Source organism: Varroa jacobsoni, unplaced genomic scaffold (assembly GCF_002532875.2).
Source record: "Varroa jacobsoni isolate VJ856 unplaced genomic scaffold, vjacob_1.0 scaffold_163, whole genome shotgun sequence".
Taxonomy (NCBI): domain Eukaryota; kingdom Metazoa; phylum Arthropoda; class Arachnida; order Mesostigmata; family Varroidae; genus Varroa; species Varroa jacobsoni.
Genome location: NW_019213065.1, coordinates 45378 through 63199, shown reverse-complemented (window position 1 = coordinate 63199; position 17822 = coordinate 45378). Strand labels below are relative to the sequence as shown.

The 17822-nt window shown below is 38.8% G+C and overlaps 1 protein-coding gene and 2 long non-coding RNA genes across 15 annotated transcripts in view; 2 read left to right on the top strand and 1 right to left on the bottom strand.

Annotated features, from left to right (window-relative positions):
- The window catches only part of LOC111270636 (uncharacterized), a 77250-nt gene extending 63683 nt beyond the window's left edge, over positions 1-13567 (bottom strand). For 3 of the 10 annotated variants that reach the window (XR_015315006.1, XR_015315005.1, XR_015315004.1), the window contains exons 1-2: positions 13222-13530; positions 4632-4733 (exon numbers count right to left, since the gene is read on the bottom strand). This is a non-coding gene — a long non-coding RNA (uncharacterized LOC111270636). Of the gene's footprint in view, positions 1-1774; positions 2252-4631; positions 4734-6172; positions 6291-13221 lie in introns of those variants that run through there. The other 7 variants (XR_015315000.1, XR_002686381.2, XR_015315003.1 and 4 more) reach the window with 7 other exon arrangements.
- On the top strand, positions 3096-9046 carry LOC111270641 (uncharacterized). 4 transcript variants are annotated; one of them, XR_002686384.1, is made up of 5 exons: positions 3096-3218; positions 3596-3646; positions 4614-4751; positions 6221-6380; positions 6888-7138. It is a non-coding gene; the product is annotated as an uncharacterized LOC111270641 (long non-coding RNA). The 4 variants fall into 4 exon arrangements; XR_002686385.2 differs by lacking the exon at positions 3096-3218 and adding an exon at positions 7156-9046 and having other exon boundaries at positions 3268-3646; positions 6888-6987; XR_002686383.2 differs by lacking the exon at positions 3096-3218 and having other exon boundaries at positions 3270-3646.
- A 941-nt stretch (positions 13568-14508) lies between the features above and the next one.
- On the top strand, positions 14509-17727 carry LOC111270618 (uncharacterized). Its single transcript, XM_022850939.2, has 2 exons — positions 14509-15024; positions 15517-17727. The coding sequence occupies exons 1-2, from the start codon at positions 14612-14614 to the stop codon at positions 16556-16558; spliced, it is 1455 nt and encodes a 484-aa protein (XP_022706674.1). The 5' UTR covers positions 14509-14611; the 3' UTR covers positions 16559-17727.
- Positions 17728-17822: the final 95 nt, after the last annotated feature.

The window sequence follows — 17822 nt, the reverse complement described above, 5'->3', positions numbered from 1 at the left end:
GGAAAAATTTCTTTATGTCCTTGTAAAGTACTTGCAAATTTTAGCTATCCAGCGCAACCTTGAGGATGAGAAGTTCCTGTTGTAAGGGCAGTTTCAAATCCCCATTGATGATTTATTTCTAATTTCTTCTAAAGCACTTGCAGTATAATTGTTTAGAGTCCAACATACACGTCTAGTTCTCGTAGTTGCGTTTGTTTAATGTTACCCAACGCAACTTTTGTGCTCTATTATAGAGTATGATTTCCCTTTCCCTTTAATAAGAAAGAGTATAAAAGAGGAATGTTTTTTAGATTTTTATCATAAGGACTCTTAATATTAGAAGGAGAGCTCTTCAAGAGTCATTAGCTTCTTATCTTAAGTGGTATTTATCAAATAGTGACGAAATTATAAGATTAAAAAGACAGCTGAAACGTGAAGAGTTTTCTTTGAGAGTTATAGGTAATCGTATTAGATCGATTAGATTATCTTTAGCCAAAACTTATAGAAAGGGATATATAAAAGCAAGATAGATGTATTTTATACGTGTTAGAATGAATAAATACTATTGATGGTAGAAGATATTGAACTTCAACCACTATTAAAGAAACGGAAATCAAATTATCTTCATAAATATCAAGTGGGTAAAGGAAGGAGCTCAGCAGTAGCTAAGTTAGTGCGTCACGATGGGCCTGTTATAGCAGCGTTAGCTTCAAGTGGTCAAAGTGGGTTCTTTCGGCAGTTCATCTACCGAAATCCGCCATTTGCATCGACAGCTTTTCATCATCGAGCTATTAATATGGCATATCCTAAAAGTCGTCTTCGAACAATTAACAAAAGGAAAAAGCATTGTCGGTTTTATATTCAAAGACCTCGCTTTAAAAAGTTTCGTAATTATTCAAAATCAAGGAAAATTGTTGTTTCAAGAATTATTAAAGAATTCGACGGATCTAATACACCTACCATTGGGTTATTAACTAGTTTAGATCAAAGAGCAGGAATTGATAAATTTATAATATCTACTGAGTTATTGTAAGAGTTACATAAAAAAAAATTAGGTTCTTAATATACACATTTTAAAGCATTGAAATGTAAAATAAAATTTATACCAGAGGCTCATCAATTAGTTACTTTAGATGAAATAGTGAATAATAGTGAAAAGTTATGATAATGGTGCTGATATATGTAACAAATATTGATTCTTTTTTAAAAAGTCAAGGTTTTAAACCATTTAGTCCACGAAAAAGTTCGGACTTTTTATTTATATCCAAAATATTTATTGAGATTAATGTCATCTTCTAAGTCATCTCAAAGATGTAGAAATGTATGGGCATCTATTAGATCCAAATTAATTCCACATAATGGACCTATGATAACAAGTTATCACAAAGGGCACAGACAGACCTCATTTCGCGCTAGAAGTTAGCCTTCGGATGGAAAGTTTAACAATCATACCCAACGTAAAACTTAAAACAGTGAGAGTTAAAAGGACCTAGGTCCATTTCAATACGTATGCCATCATGGAGACTAGAATGCAGAATCTAACTACATCTTTGATTCACGCGAAAAAAATTCACACTAGAAGCTCTACCCTGAAAACAACAGAATTTTTTTTTAGAAAAAGAGGTGATTTTCGCATTTTCGGCTGAATGAGCTGTTCATATATAAAAACAACTTATAAATTGGGTTCACTAGAGCAGACGATGTTGCACAGGAAAAAATAAAAATAATATATCCTAAGCGGTTAAATTTTTTGGGCAATTCTGCACGTGCACGTTACATCACGATTGCAGTCACATAATCTCGAGTAAATGATAGTTTTTATTAAATCAAATTAGTGTATATCAATATATATACACGCATGAATATATTTAAGACGGAACAATTTTAGCATTTTATTATTGTCAAATATAGTATCACTTGTGATGCAGAGAATAACAATCCGTCATGATATTTTAAATTTTAGCTTGCTGCCGGTGAAATATTGAACTTCCTGCAATAATGTACACACTCGTAAAACGAATTTTGGTTCTGTAGAGCTCTATCGTCGACCGTCTTTTTGTCCAACGAGACCTTTTTCAACCGTACACAACGCGTTGAGTTATGTCGAACAGTGGTACAAGTAGGTCGCGAACTATCTGTCCTGGGCAGCTTTCTGCCAGGGGCAACAGTCCGTTAATTTTCTTTCTTACAGCCTTGTTGTTGAGAATGATCCATGGGATGGGGAATGGATACGCGGTAAAGGTAGAAAGGGAATCCTCGACGAAACGCTCAACTGTTATCAGAAATAATGAGTAATAATAATAAAGCAATTGGCACACCTTTATTTGTATTTTAGCATGCCCAAACATTACATTGTGTGCCCTAGAAGTACTCAAGCGGATCGAGAGTCACCATGTTCATAAGTGTAGTAAACGTACGTATGAAAAACCAAAGTGCTTCAGAGGTTGATCCTAATATCTCATCTAATATATGTTTACCTAATGTGTATCTATGCCTTTGAATGCAATCTGCTTCATTGAGAGTTGCAGATTGTACGCAAATACACTGGGAGGTACCAGCCTTCGTAACCTTCCTAATGAAAAATAAATCAGCTGGTAAAATATAAGCCACTTATTGCTTTGATTGAGTCTGTGCAAATCTTCAAATCCCAACTTCAGTCACACTAATTCAATAGGTCATGTTAACATACATAAATACCTCATCACGCATGGATGCCAAAAGAATTACTAAGAATTTATTTGAAATTCCCAATATGGTCCCTTCATATCCAGTTCATCAATTTCACTTCAGGCTTCGATTTTCCCATTTTGCGTATCTAATATGCCCTCGTTTCCCTCTAAAAAATCTAAAGATCACCTTGTGTTCAACCTGTGAAAGGAAACGCATGTCGCACCGGCACACACTCACATCCAGATATGAACGAGTCCAGAGATGGAAAATATATTATATATGTTATACTTTGATTGAAACGGCTCAATATTGCTATATTACTAAAAACTTCAATACATTCCAAAATAAATATATTTCATTAAGGATATAGAAAAAAAAATACTTCTTCTTTTTCGTAGACACCTGCTTTCCTTACCAATACGGGAAGAAGTATGGGGGTACTCACTAATGTACAAAGATATGGTTGCCTTCTAATCGTCCATCATGAATATTTACACTGTTAATAGCTATGAGTGACCTGAGTTAGGTTTGAAGCTAAGGTTCTGAACTGACACAACACATCTTTACAGGTTTGTACAATCTGTCTGATGCTGGGTAAATGATAGCCCAACATATTTTTATCAAGCTATTGTTTAGCGCTCATTGTTGCAAGTATCAACGACATTTAAAGGCCTATTTTCACCCGCATATAATTTATTGCCTAACAAGAGAACTTAAAAAGCAAACGTGAGGATTGTACCAAGTCCAAGGTCATAGGAAAGGGTAGACAGTCATCAGATGAGAGGCATATGAACCAGATTCTCTTCCAGAATGCATATGCATCTCTGGACTAGGCTTATGCCGGGTTTAATTTGATTCACTCGAATTTGAGAAAATCACATGCCATAATGTTCACTCCTTTAAGGACAAGTAGATCCAAGCCATTAATATTTCGACTTTTTTACAGTTTGTGCAGTGCTTAAAAGTTCAGATCAAGAGGAGGAATTAGGCGCTAAAGGTAAATGAAGTCCTAGATTTAGCTCTCTGATCCGTTACTGACCAGCCGTTAAGCCACTGATCGTTCAAATACGATATATAGCAATTACGATTACTCTGCTTTGTAGTAGAATACAGAACATAATTTAAGATCATTGGATTCTATTTATAATGGTCCACAATAGTACCGTGCCCATTGTTCTTTAAATACGTTACTACTATGTTTTAATACTAACACAAAAGAGCCTACCTAATCACTTAGGTCGTAGACTAAAAATTGTAACTGTCTTCCACTAAGTAGAAAGAATAACCCCGAAAGCGTTTACCACTAAACGTACGGTAAGATATTAACCTTATAGAAATAACAATAAGACGAAGAGCACTAGTAGGCATTTTCGGAATTTGCCGATAGGCGGCTAGACCACGCTTGAGCTCGTAGCCTTAACAAGTGCTTTGCCAGGTACCGAAAACAGCACGGAACGGCCGTTAAATTGACCAAAATCAGTTGGGTATTGGCGGCAATTTGCAGAGATCACGTGCATAGGCACGCTGTAAAGGGCAAGGACGACATTGTTTAAGGACAACCAGCCTTTGACGTGGTTCGTTAGAGCAGCGTGAAATCGTCTGTTGACATCTACGTTCACTTCGAAACCAAGAAAGTGCCTTTGCTCGAGGCCATTAACGAACCAGAATTTGTCTGCCGATTGGGTGCTTGTCTTGGAAAACAGAACAATTATACCTTAGTTTACATCGGAAATTAACTCGTACAAGCTTTAACTAACAAGAGCATTCTAAAAATCAAAGGAGACAAATTCGTCTTCATTTATCACTAAACGAATGAACAGCTCTAAATAGCATTTATCGATTATTCAGAAATAACCACCCGTACCTATTCTTTTTCAGAGTAACGAAAGGGTGCATGTTTAGAGCACCCGGGCTTTAAGAACTCAAAGTTGCATTCAAAATATCCGTATTTTTGCGATGAACAGGTAAATCACTGTACATACATGCGAAGAATAATGAAGAAGGCAATTTTCAGTTGTAGCTTACGTCATGCCGAATGGTCGATTCATCATCGGAGTCGCGAAAAACTTCACGTACGGCCGTATCTGTCAACGAAGTGAAATGTACATAATGCAGCCTCATTAAATTTGTGCGCGTAAACTGAAAGCTACTACATTTCTATTTGTCATTTGAATTTATTTATGAAACTACATATAGATTGTATATAGATGCAAATATATGCTTCGTCCTTTTCTGAGCCGTATGGCCGCTAACAATGTTACTCGCCGAAAAACAAACGCGCGACTGCTAAAAACGGTACAAAGGTGCCGTGGAGTGAGAATCCAGGTACATAGTGGTTGTATAGATCTTCCACATAAATATACGTGAACTATCCTGGGCCTAAACTTGTCTTTTTAGCAGATAGCCTCTGACAAATAGTAATTGGCACTAAGCGGGTAAACGAGATTAACTACAAAAAAAGCACTGGCTTGAACTGCGTTTGGTAAGCAGAATTGTGAAGAAAATAAGAATCACCGACATTTTAAAAAAGTATTTCGACGAAAGGTATTCGCACATTGTAAATTTCTTGTGCTTTTCTCGTCTATGCAGGCACCCTTAGGCTCCGAAGTATTGCTGGTGCAGCTGGTGCGCATATCTGCCTTTAGCTGGCGGAGATAGTGGTTACGAAGGACCATAGAAATCGAAGACAAAAAGCTAGCCTCGACAAAATAAAAGGCTTCAGATGTAAATTGCACGATGAGGAAAAATGCGTCGATAGACTTTTAGATCATTATTGGTAGTTGTTACCTTAAAGCCTAAACGAAAATAATCTGCCTCATTTGGACAACTGCGCAGTTGTCCTCAAATCCAATTTGGTTAATCCCTAACCACACATTCTGACATGACAACGCTCAAAAGCATGTATGCTTACGAGAACTTACCACTCCAAACGTCTCCAGCCCTCTTGTCTGTATCTATGCTCCCGTAAAAGACTCTAGATTACCATTCATCGTCGATATACGACATAAGCTAGCCAAGCTTTTGATACTTTTTCTAACATCGATAGATGCCTTCCGCTAACATTTATATAAGCTTTATTAGATAATATCACAAGAAGTTGTACGATCTGATACAGTCATAGCCGTAAATGGCCTGCCGACTCAACAGACGAGCGCCATTATGTGCCGGAACGAGCGCTCAAGTTATTAAAGGTAACGTGTAACCGCCTTGGCACACATCTGTGCCAGTGCCAAAACGATCGGAGTGCGAAGTGGTTGAACGGAACTTACATTTCTTTGTTTGTCAGTACGATAGAATTGTATAAAGCAGTGGACATAGAAATTAACAACACTCCTTAAAGCGTTGATTGGTATCGTTAACGACAGTAGCGCAACAGGACAGATATTAAACAACCAACACGTACACAGATTATTGCTAAGGTCGCTACGGTGTCTACAATGAATAGTGCGGCACTATTGTTTGACACATCTATTTCATATTGAATTTATAATACAATTGTATAAAGGTTAAGATCTGAACGCACGGTACTCAATGGGTGTCAATATTCACTTTGTTGACTTCTGTGTTCTAGCTGCTGGTGCTCCCTGTTAGCTTCTGTTTATCAACCAAACACGTACACGGTCAACGCCATCTTTGTTAGCCTTTAATAACAAAATCGTCGTATCAGATCATCTGCGGGCACCAGTATACGAGCTAATACAAACAGGTTCATCTATGGAATACGCATAGAGGTGGGTAATATCTATATAATGTATGTTGTATAAATATTACAATATATGTCCATGAAGCGACTTTCGCTCCATGTTACACAAGATAGACGTGAAAGGCATAAAGGCACGTGTTACCTAAAATTTCGTCAAAAGATGAAAGCGTATAACGAATAGGTGTAAACAAAAAGGGCTCAAGGCATCATGATATCTGATCGAACTATTTGCAGTAAGGTGGAGTAGCCAGGCGTTTGTTGGTGTTAGTTTTCTTCAAAAAAAATGTATATCTTCTTTCTTAAAATATTAAACTATTCATACCTATCAAAGTGTGATTTTCGGGAAAGGAAATCTGTATATCCATACCTCGATGCCCAATAGCGCTGTCTATTTTATTTGAATATGTATGTTTTGCTGCCAGGTTTGGTCCAATCCACAGGATATTATAGTTTATCTGCATAGACACCTCTCCATGATATATTGATCGCTAAGACAAAGCGAATGAAAAAGGTAATTCTGGTGCGTACATTTCAGAGATGCAAATAACAGCACGCAGGCTTTGTATAGCTGAAACCGGCCATCAGGTACATTAATGGGCTCCTGAGTATACTGCGGCACCTTCCAGCGACAAAGGGTGCGACTACTTAAACATGTTTCAGCTATTAAACGTGGACGCAAATAAAACACTCGTTTGGAAAAGTCAAATAAGTTTATTAGGTGGCTGGGTCCTTTTTAACTGATTGCTTACAGATTCCGATTATTAATAAAGAATAGATTTTGCCGTTTGTCGGACTACTTTCAGATAGCACTCTCAATCATTGTGGACAGGTGTTACTGCACAATTCCCCAAAACATAAACAATTTTGTATCTGTTGGACAGCTGTTTGTCTACAGAGAGCTCATTCGATCATTGAAACTCTGCAAATAAACAATACGCCATTGAATCTGCAAAATTAAGAAAACTGGTCCAAAGCGTACTACTTGACAATGGAGATGTTACCGAACTATATATATATATATTTGCTTCGCTGGACTAATTATACATTGTGCTAGCCAAAATTACTACGTACTGAAAGAAAAGTTCATGTAAACAGGTGAGATTTTGCCTGTTTCTGTCGCAGAACTGTTACGCGTCTGCCTAACGAAGAATTTCTGCTCGCCGAAAATTGTCGCGCCACGTTGAAGATCGCGATTCGCTTATTTTCGACGTGGTCGTTTTCTTAACGTCCAGCGTTACTGCCTCTTAGTATGAAATGTATAAAGTCCAAAGAAGAAAATGGCTTGAACTGAGATTACTAGAGGAACAGCTTTCAGCTTGCTCAAACGTTCTATGTGATTATAACATACAATTGCAGTTTATGGAATACTGCGACCATCGCTAGCAGCGAATCCGCATAATATATTATGTGTTTTTAAAGATTACTTTATAATCCAAACGGTCCGATCTTTGATGCTATAAAATATGTTTTTTCAACTATATTTAACACTTGTCGCAATAGAGTATGATAAATAATGATTATTATAACAAGCATAATTGCAGTATTCAAGCAACGACATTACCATTAAGCCTGAGACAATATTTCTCTTTTCACAGTCAATCCACCCTCGTTTATGAATGGCGAAATTCTTTGCCGACATTTCTCTTGGAAGGAATTATTTCTGGATTTCTGAATCTGCTTGAGCGGATAAAAGATGGTTGGCACAGATGGAAATTACCAAGGGCCGCTCGAGACTGCTAACCGTTTAAATAACGTAACGCGTTTTTTAACGCCAATTCAAACAGTAATGGCATACGACATGCAACGCTTCATCACAAGCAAAGAACGCTTCACAGCAAACAGCAATATTAAAACGTCCGAACAATCGTTAGGGCTAGATACGGAGCACAGGGGCGAACGTTTTGTCCAGTGCTTCCATTATTATACGTTTCGATATTAAAATGCCCATCGTGGCAATAACCTTTGCGCAATTATGCATGTTTTTACATGGGACCGTTCGAGGTGGTGTCGTTAGCTTAGAAAACTGTTTTGTTAGTTCAAATCGTTTAATACACATTGCCCCTAATTATATATATGCCGTCAATTAGAAGATCCTTGAATTTTGAACGCTGCAATCACTAGGTTGTGCGGTACCTTTAACAAATCAGCAAAATTGCTTTGTCGTGCGAGTTTAAAGGCAATCAATGAGCACTATATGCACTTTTATTGACGTCGAACTTTACACGTGTTTACCTATTAGTTTATAAGTGATTCTGTGAAAGCCCTTGCTTATAGAGACAATAAACGGCCTCTGATTGATGAGATATTTACAGTGCAAGCTGCACTGCAACAGTGACCTATTTGGGTAGACGACGAAAGTTAATGTAGCTCACTTGTACGTACAGGCCCTAAATCAAAAACAGATTTAATTTCCCATTTAATCTACAGAATGGTTATAACGAACTCCTATGTTAATCATCCGGTAATCATCATTTTGTTTTCAGAAACCCGTAGACTCAGCAATTTTTAAGAAACACACGTTGCTTGACCCAACTTCAACATGAGCGCTTTTTTTTTAGCTCTAGTTTGCATTACATGAGTTTTTTTTAACAGATTCCTGTATTACTGTTGTTATATTAAATTGGGAGCAGTCTGTCGTTAACTTCAGACCCTTAATTCATACCTATTACATACGAGAAGTTTGATGATAAGTTACAATAAGTCAGAATTCGAGTGTGCACGTGACGGCCAACGAAGTATTAAACGATGTATTAAGTTCGCCTTAATGTTAGAAATATAGAAAACATAGAGGGATACCAAAGTGTACTCTCAAAGCCTCCCTATGTTTCGAGTTTCACGTCCCGTAAAGCGTTCCATCATATGGCCGCCTCCCATCACGTCGAAACGAAGTGTGCCCATGCCCGGATTCGATACCAGACCACAAAGTGAGATTAGCCACACAGCTTAGCGACTAGATAGTACGCTATAATAAGTAAAATGATTCTTACTTAGTGCTCTATTTGGACTGTGCGAAGGGCCTCGAAAATATTATTTAGTGACACCAGGTTTTCTTTTCGTTGAATATCGCGTTGTTTTAATAGGTTCATATTACACGATAACACAGCAGTGTCTTTTTGTATCCTGCGATAGCTAGTTCCGATAACTTTACCCCAATTAGTATCTTAAACGATATCTTACTATTTTTCAACAAATTCAATCGCTATCTATCGACCCAACCGATTACTTTCTGACGACATCAGATTTAACGTCCGAGTTCAGTGTTAACGTTGAAGTGTCGAACAGGTTTGAAGACGACATATCATATAGCAGTTCGATTTTCTAGCGCTACCTAATCTGAAGCTCTGCCAAGTTCATTCAAATCACCAAAATCGCATTTTCTCTGGACACGAAACGATATTTTGGTTCGTTAGTGGTTCAAACAACTGAATTATCGATCTTAGTAAAACGAGCTGACCAGGCCTGTCGTCCTCTTAGTCGTGCTTGTCTCAATCATAGCCATGTTACGCAGCATTTTCGACCGCCCTGCTTAATCGCAGTTGAATTCGACGATTTGCGCTATCGAGGACGCTCGGCTTTCACGATAGCCAAGGAAGAACTCGATATTATCGAGTTTTACACACAAATTAAAGTTCCGTTTGTTCCTTTATTTGAAGGGACCTATTATAAACACAGTAACTATACCCAATTTTAGAAAACGATTTTTGAAAAAGGCGTCCGTCTGGATAGCGAATGTAACTACCAAATGGTTATGGAGAGTTATTTTTTTGATTGCCTGCCGCCCTAAGTAGTGTGCTGTGCTCTAAAAAGCAATATTTAGAACAGCACAATGCGGGACTAATTTCCGTTCAGACTACTGGACAGCGAATGTTCTCAAGTTCTCGGTGAGTCATCACGATCGGAAACTTCGGGCTATTAAGAAGTTCATATTTTAGAATCAAGTTTACAGGTCTTGGCGTGAATCCTGAGACATGCGGTGATCAGAGACTCGCTTAAACAGAATTAACAATTTGACTTGGTTATTACCCTAGGCAAAAGTGTTCTGGGACATACGAAGCTACCCAAAAACTGTTCTAGCTCTAATCCCTAGATATATTTCTTTAAAACAGTACATTAATAGTCAACTGATATGCGACATGTCAACACAGGCACTACTTCGTGCGGTGTTGTTCAGTGTTGTTTGTACGGATCGTCCTTTAGCCAGCCACCCTGCTAGGAAAAACGTGACGTGATCAATTCTTATGAAGAGTTATAATAGATGTTGAGGATAAAATTACTCTACCCTAACAATTATAGGTAAGACTTCCGGAGAGGGAGATAGTGGGGAACTAAGTTCACATTGCCACAACAGATCACCGGAGTCATCTCGCGGCACACATTAGTTGTGGGTCGACAGAAGTTTCGAGAGTCGCGAATATCGATTTCGTCAGGTTTATGTCGCCTCTTCGATGTCCTCATGCAGGCGTAGTTAGTAGAATATTTGCCAGCTAAACTTGAGAAACATGTAGTTGTCTAGGTTTAAATCCAAGCGTCAATACACTCGCGCTGGGAACCAGCGGGAGCCAGTGATAGAACACTTAGCAGCAATAGCAGACGTAAATCTCGAAATATTTAGCCGGTGCTGAAGCTCATGCAAACGTTAATCGATGCTGATGAAAAAAATCGAAATGTCACTCGGTTATACCCTACTCAAAAGTTTACGCAAAGGCGTTGAGCACAAGTGGTGACGACACTAGATTTAATGAGTTAAACTAAAAAACGTTATACGTTACTCTCGCATAAAGTTCAGGTGAAGATGTGGTGATTGCTTGGTAATGAACGTCTGTAAAATTCTGGCGATGCATACAATTAGAGCTAATCTTAGTTTTTTGAAAACGCGCAGGTAGTCGCTCAGGCAGACGATGCTCCTAATCAACTTCTCTATGTCAGTCAAAAAAAGTGCCACTTATTGGACCCCTTTAGTGTTTGTGCGTTAAAGAGTCATGAAAAATAGTTAACAATATAAGCAAATGTAAATAGGAAATAGGACAAGATGGCAATGTACGGAACACGAGCTATTTAAGCCACTGCGTTTTTCAACAAAAAACTAAATGAAAATTTTGCCGGTGTTAAACATTCATTCTTTTTGTAACGCACACGAGTCGGAAACGCAATTTGCGTTCCTGGAGCTTTTTTTCGACCAAATTGCAAAAGGTGGTGCTACACTACGCGTATAAGTATTTTTTTAATTTTATTAAAAACTTTGTTCGACAATAAAAAAAAAACAATTTGCGCGTTTTTTTAGTCTCGTGTGTCTTAAAGTTCTCAAAAACAAGCTGAAAACAGGCATTTTCTAGAAATCGGTTTACATTATCACCCCGGAGACCACACGAGTCAGGGCGTGCTGGGGCTCTATCGACTATTGCATATACGATAAGTGAATGCCATCGATGTTAATTCTACAGAGAAATTTCTACAAAATAAAACCTAGTAGAAATCCTCCATGTGTGTACATATAGCAAGTGAAACTAAGACATCGTGTTTTCACACCTATGTTGTAACTATATGTTGCCATTGCTGACAACGCGCCACATGTCGTCAGTTTTTAATGAAATTCATACGACTTTGTTGGCATAAAGCATCGTCTTAATAAAACAGTGCTATCCTATGCACTACATTGCGGATAATTACGAAAACCATGGATCAGGATCTACCATAGATATTATTTGTACTAGAATTATACATAATCACTATGGTCATGCAGGTTTCAGTGTAGTTCAGTTGGCTTTGGAAGACGTTGCTCTTGTCATTACTAGTGTTTGCCCCCGTCTATTGAACAAAACGAAGATCCTGTATGTGCCCGTTCTTGAATCATTCAAAGCCCGGCTTCACACAGCGCAGCAGTACATCATGAGAACCTGTGTTAGAAGGATCATGGTCTTTGATACGCCTAACTTTTCAGTAAGTGAGTGCAACATGTCATCTTTTCTTGGCATAATTGCAGCCCTCTTCACGAAGAAAACCATTTTGTTAAACGACTGACTTTATTGCACAAAATCATAAGCACCTCATAATGCTCCTGTTTATAGCCCATATGATCTTCCATGTTGGGGCTATATGTCAACTACATGAAGGTTCTCAATTGATACTCCTTAGTATGAATTAATTGAAGTGAGCTTATTTAGACCACATCATAGAAGGGTCTTTGTTAAATACAGAAATATAATTTTCGCTCACGGTTATTTTCAACGAGAGCGCCAAACAAATCTTGGCACGCATAAGACTATTCTTTCCTATATTTTCTTACATTAACCGAACCTCGTACAGTTAGAGGAAGTTCAATTGAGAGTACAAAGGTTTAAGTGTTTTTTTTTTTAATAACTGGCCTATACTAGATGAAGAGAACGTACATATTCAATTCTGAATCAGTTGAGGATCTAGTTGCTGAGAAACTCGTTATATAATAACAAGTTTCTGGATCATACGTAACGTGTATAATAACAATTTCAGAGGTTACGAAACTTCGTCAGAAAAGCTTTTCATTAATAAGGTTTACTATTGTTATATTTAATTTTGTTTACGATCAATGTCACAGTAACGAAGCAATATGGAAAGGTTAGTCGCTATTAAAATAAGCGTAGTTTGGCCAAATTGCTCTGACGTTTGATGCGTTGTTAAAGAAGCAGAGGAATTTTTGCAGCTCAAAAGCAGGAAAATATCTACTATGATCAGAGCGTAAAACGACTGGGCGATGGTATAGCTGATTAGTTTAAATATATGACCGATCTAACGAAATATTACTGGAACGTTCACTTTTAGTATTATCGCGTAACGCTTCGTATTTCAGACTAGATAAAAATTGGGTGTCTAAACTTTATGTAGCTTGAACACACCTGGCACCAGATTCATCCCTGCGCCTGTTAAAGAAACATAACACGATTTCTAGTGATAAATTTGTTTCAGTTGCCTAATTAGACGTATGACAGCAACTCTGCAATTACAGTTGGGGCAATTGCTTAAGTGTCTAAATGATAACACTGCGTTATGCGTGACAATTACTCGTCAACCGCGTTGTTCGACGGTAGGTAGGGTAAGCGGAAGTGCCGGAATGTCGTCTGCTTGTTAGAGGCTGCGCAATAACAAACGGCTTCAACAGCGGTTAAAAGCTATCAACATTACTTTCGCAAAGGTAAACATAATATTTAATAGCTACGTTAGAGCAGCCACACCGTATCACCAGCTACTTCGACAGCGCTGACGGCCGACAGAAGTCCACTTTTTAGATACCACCAAAACAATCGCGTCGCAAACACTACGGAGCACTTCTACCATATCTCGATTATTTCAGTATTCTTTAGTTTAGCTCTACGGTATTGCACGGAGTTCTGTTCATTGGTATAGTGCATATGTATACACTCATTCCATCAACAAGAAAATCATTTAGACATTCACGGAAAAAATCGAATTTCGAACGTCATTAATAATCATTTAACCATTTCATCGAAAATGACACAGTATTTTTCACTCAGTCGACATCATTTTCTTCTAATCTATAGGAGTTAGGTAGCATAAGAAGATTTACCATACAGAATTTATGAGGTCTTGTGTATAAACTGCTTGTCCTCAAAGCTTTTGTATCACACGCGTATTGGATATGCCTGATACTGATATAACTGATAAGGATATGCCGACTAATCATAAGGCGCTACTGCAAACGCTATGCTTTCGCTGATTGTAGCTATCTGAGCACAGTTGCGGCCGCAAACGTTTTCTATATGTTTTTGCATATAGGTCATACGTACTCGTTGTAATGCACGTTTTTAGTAAATAATAACTTAATCTTTATATGGACTTTATTTAAAAATAAAGGTTGAAAAACACGTACAAGACAAGTAACTGATAAAACTAACACAAATACATGAATTAAAAGCGGGGGTCATGTATAAATCAGAGAATGTAGATTGAACACTCCAGCTACGCTGCAAACACATGCATAAGCCTTACTTCTCTTTGGGGTATATGAGTGTTACCGCGTTTTGCTGAAATTACGTCGCAGATTGACCATGGGCGAATTCGAATCAGGAGATCACCGCCAACTTCGTTACCCCCAAAAGCTAGCGAAGACCAGTCTGCCTGCAAAATATTATGTAGGTTTGTTCACTTTCATTGGCAAAAAACAAAGTGTCTATTTCAAGAATTAGCCCATGTTAAAATGGATCTACAGCGACCGTGATACGTAGGCCAAATCCTGTGTATGTCGCCCTATAGTGGCGGTAACCCAGAATGCGCAAGAGAAGCGCAGAATCGAAATGCTCTGAAGGAAATACATCATCAACAAATGTCGTCCATACCGAGAGCGCGGACGGGTTTGGTGTGGCAAAACAAGTTGGTGCTGACTTGTCTGTTCAACGAGTGGACTGTGGCACACAAACGGATAATGCGCCAACGAGCACAGTGGCAGCGTCGTTACCAGAATTCACAACGATTGAAGCGATTCTGGGTCGATCGCGCGCGACGCAAACCTTCCCACACGCGCGTACCGTGTTCACACGTTCGACACAGTTTCAAGCTCCAATTCGTCCAACCGATCAGCCAAGCACAGCCGCCCAAACTGAGACAACTGGTTCCGTAGCGGGAATGGCCGTCCCGTTCAATCACATCACACTTAGTGGTGACCGGCGTGGGGACGGCGGAGCGTAAGTGCCTCGCAGATAGTATTTCTCCTCTTCTGCAGAGAAAAATAATTTGGAAGACATCTGGGGGCTGCCTACTTCTGGTGTGCACAGTTACACCTAGCTACAAATTGAAGTCGTATTGGCGAAGCTCTAATTATTACAACATCTTTTCTCGTTTGCAGTCATTCATTTCATACACCATCGTGAAACCTTTATATTTCACCTTCCATAATAAGGAAAAATACTCATGCGCACTGTTGAGAGATAACCATGACTGAAAACCGCATCAAGTGTACCAGTTGAAATTGTTGTTTTCTACGGCAGTGGCTATGTATTCGATCCTTGCTCCTTATAAAATCTGCTAGCTACTGCATTCAAACCCAATGCGTTGCGCTTCGCCTCGCAGGAGCCTACAAAGACTTTGTTCATTAAAATGTTTTCCTAAGTAGGAATTCTGTATTCGATTTGAATTAGACGAAAAGATCGTATATAAAATGTTAGTCTTTTTTTCAGGGGGCGGTTTCACGGCCCTCCAAGGGGTGCTGGCGTCTTTGGAGGCGCAGCGCAACGCATCCACCGGCCAGCGCGACGCGTGAATTTCATGGTCGCTGCGGAAAATAATAACAATGCCAATAACAGTTATCATAATACCAACAACAGCATAAATAACGGGGTGAACAACATCGAACGATTCGAAGCTGCCAGGAATCTGGCTGAAGATGTTGTCGTTATGGAAGGCTTAACGGCATTACTTGAGGAACGTCTAAATTTTGCCGCGCTCCAAGCGAAGGCCACGACAATGGCGAAACAAGCTTCATGGGTTAATGCAAAAAGCTTAACGCAAGGACTATCTCTTTCGCATTTACTACCTCGAACTGGACAACGCAACGCAGCAATGCGTCAGTCCGAAAGGTCTGACGTAGCAACATCTACGAATATTCCTTTATTGGCCGGCGGCACTGTTCCTGGGTTTAGGTTCAATCCCCGTCGGGGGCTTGAACTGGGAACAAATCCATTGTATGTATCAGACCCACCCCACTCGAGCAACTTTAACCTTGAAACGAACGGTTTGGGTAAGGCAATTGTACGAATAATACCACCACTATCTGACAGACCGTCAGGAAGTGTATTTATACCAAAACTTTCTCCTTCACTTACAAAACTTCCCACGGTACAAATCAGTAATACGGCTGTTACCCCAGCAGCACCAACCTCAACCAGAGGCTCGATATTCCCCACACCTAAGGTTGAATCGCGGCCGTCTTTACTGTCAATGTTAATGCCCGGCTTAGTTCCACCCAACAACTTTTCGAGACAGTCAGCTGAATCAGCTAAGATGGATGTACTCGTTCCTATGGCAAAATTTGCTGCAAGCACTTGTCCAAATCGAAGCTCTATGACAGGCACTTCGACTGTACCTCTTCCCTCTACGATTCCCGGAAAAAGTTCGGCTGTAACTGTGGTCGCCGCAAGAGCCCCAGGGATTCCGTCTGCCGAACGCGTTGAGCCGCCGCGAAATACTACTGCGGCCAACAACGGGCACATGAAACAGTGACCATGTTTCATTTCGTAGGAAATGAACACGAAATTTATCATATATAACTTATTTACAACATTCACGTTGAAGGTTATGGGTGACGTTAATGGAGCGAATAAGGAACCTTCAAGGACGAACATGTGGCAGTGGGGTAAATATTTCGTAGGACTTAAAAAAAAGTGATAGTGTAAACGAACCGGGAGACAGACAGAAGCACAACATGAGCAGAAGATGCGAATCGAATTGAGAGAATCGCTGATAAATTAGGGACGTTAACACTATTAATGGGCTACATGTGCAACCCACTATATTAGTATAATAGTGCACTGGTATAATATCTCAGTCTGTGTATCTTATTACCCACCCAAGATGCTTGGGTGGGTAATAAGATGTTGTAGCACGTTTTGCTTCAATTTTTTGGCAGTACCGACAGATAAATACTGGTAGGTCAATATCACCGTAAATAAGCAAATCTTTAAAGTAAAATTAAGAAACGGTTTATTAATGGCGTCGGTTAAAGTTAGTGCAATATAATAAGACAAAATCTCTAATCAGCTGCCTTCAGGCTGATATAACGCACATCTTAACGTGCCATTTTCTCCGTACACGGTTTTAAAAAATATTTTGCAACAAAGATCTTACGCGAGTTTCTAAACCTACATAAGTGAGGTATAGACATTCGAATCATACGTACATTTTGCAATGGAAATGTTTCCTATTATTTTGCCAGAATGTATTAAAGAAAAATCTAGTACAAATCCATTGGCACCAATGGCGCAATTTCCGTTTTAACAAAAATTAGTGAGAAACTTTTGAACATTACATACATTTTGTTGTACGATAATACTCACTCTAATTAGAGCTTATAATTGATTGGTGAGCACCATATGATTCTCTCTAATTCTCTGAGTCAATAGAGAAGTGTTTAAGATAAGTATGTCAAAAGGAGATTTACTTTTATTATGCAGGAAAGAAGCACTCAATTCGGATTAGGTGGCGGGGAGTGTTTCAGCAGAGAACAACAATTTATGCAGGATCGTTATACAAAGAGGTCAGTTTTACAATATGAAAGTATGTTTATACATAACCCAAAGAGTATAGTATCCTGTCCGTTACTAGGCTGGGTGTTATAGTGTTTATTGCGTAAAATAGCACACGAAATACATATACCGAGTCTTTCAAGATAATTAACTTATAATCATTGCAAAGAATATTTTTGTTTCATTGCTCGAGAAAATAACGAAATTTAAAAAAGATTGTTTGCCGAGCAACCAAGAACTAT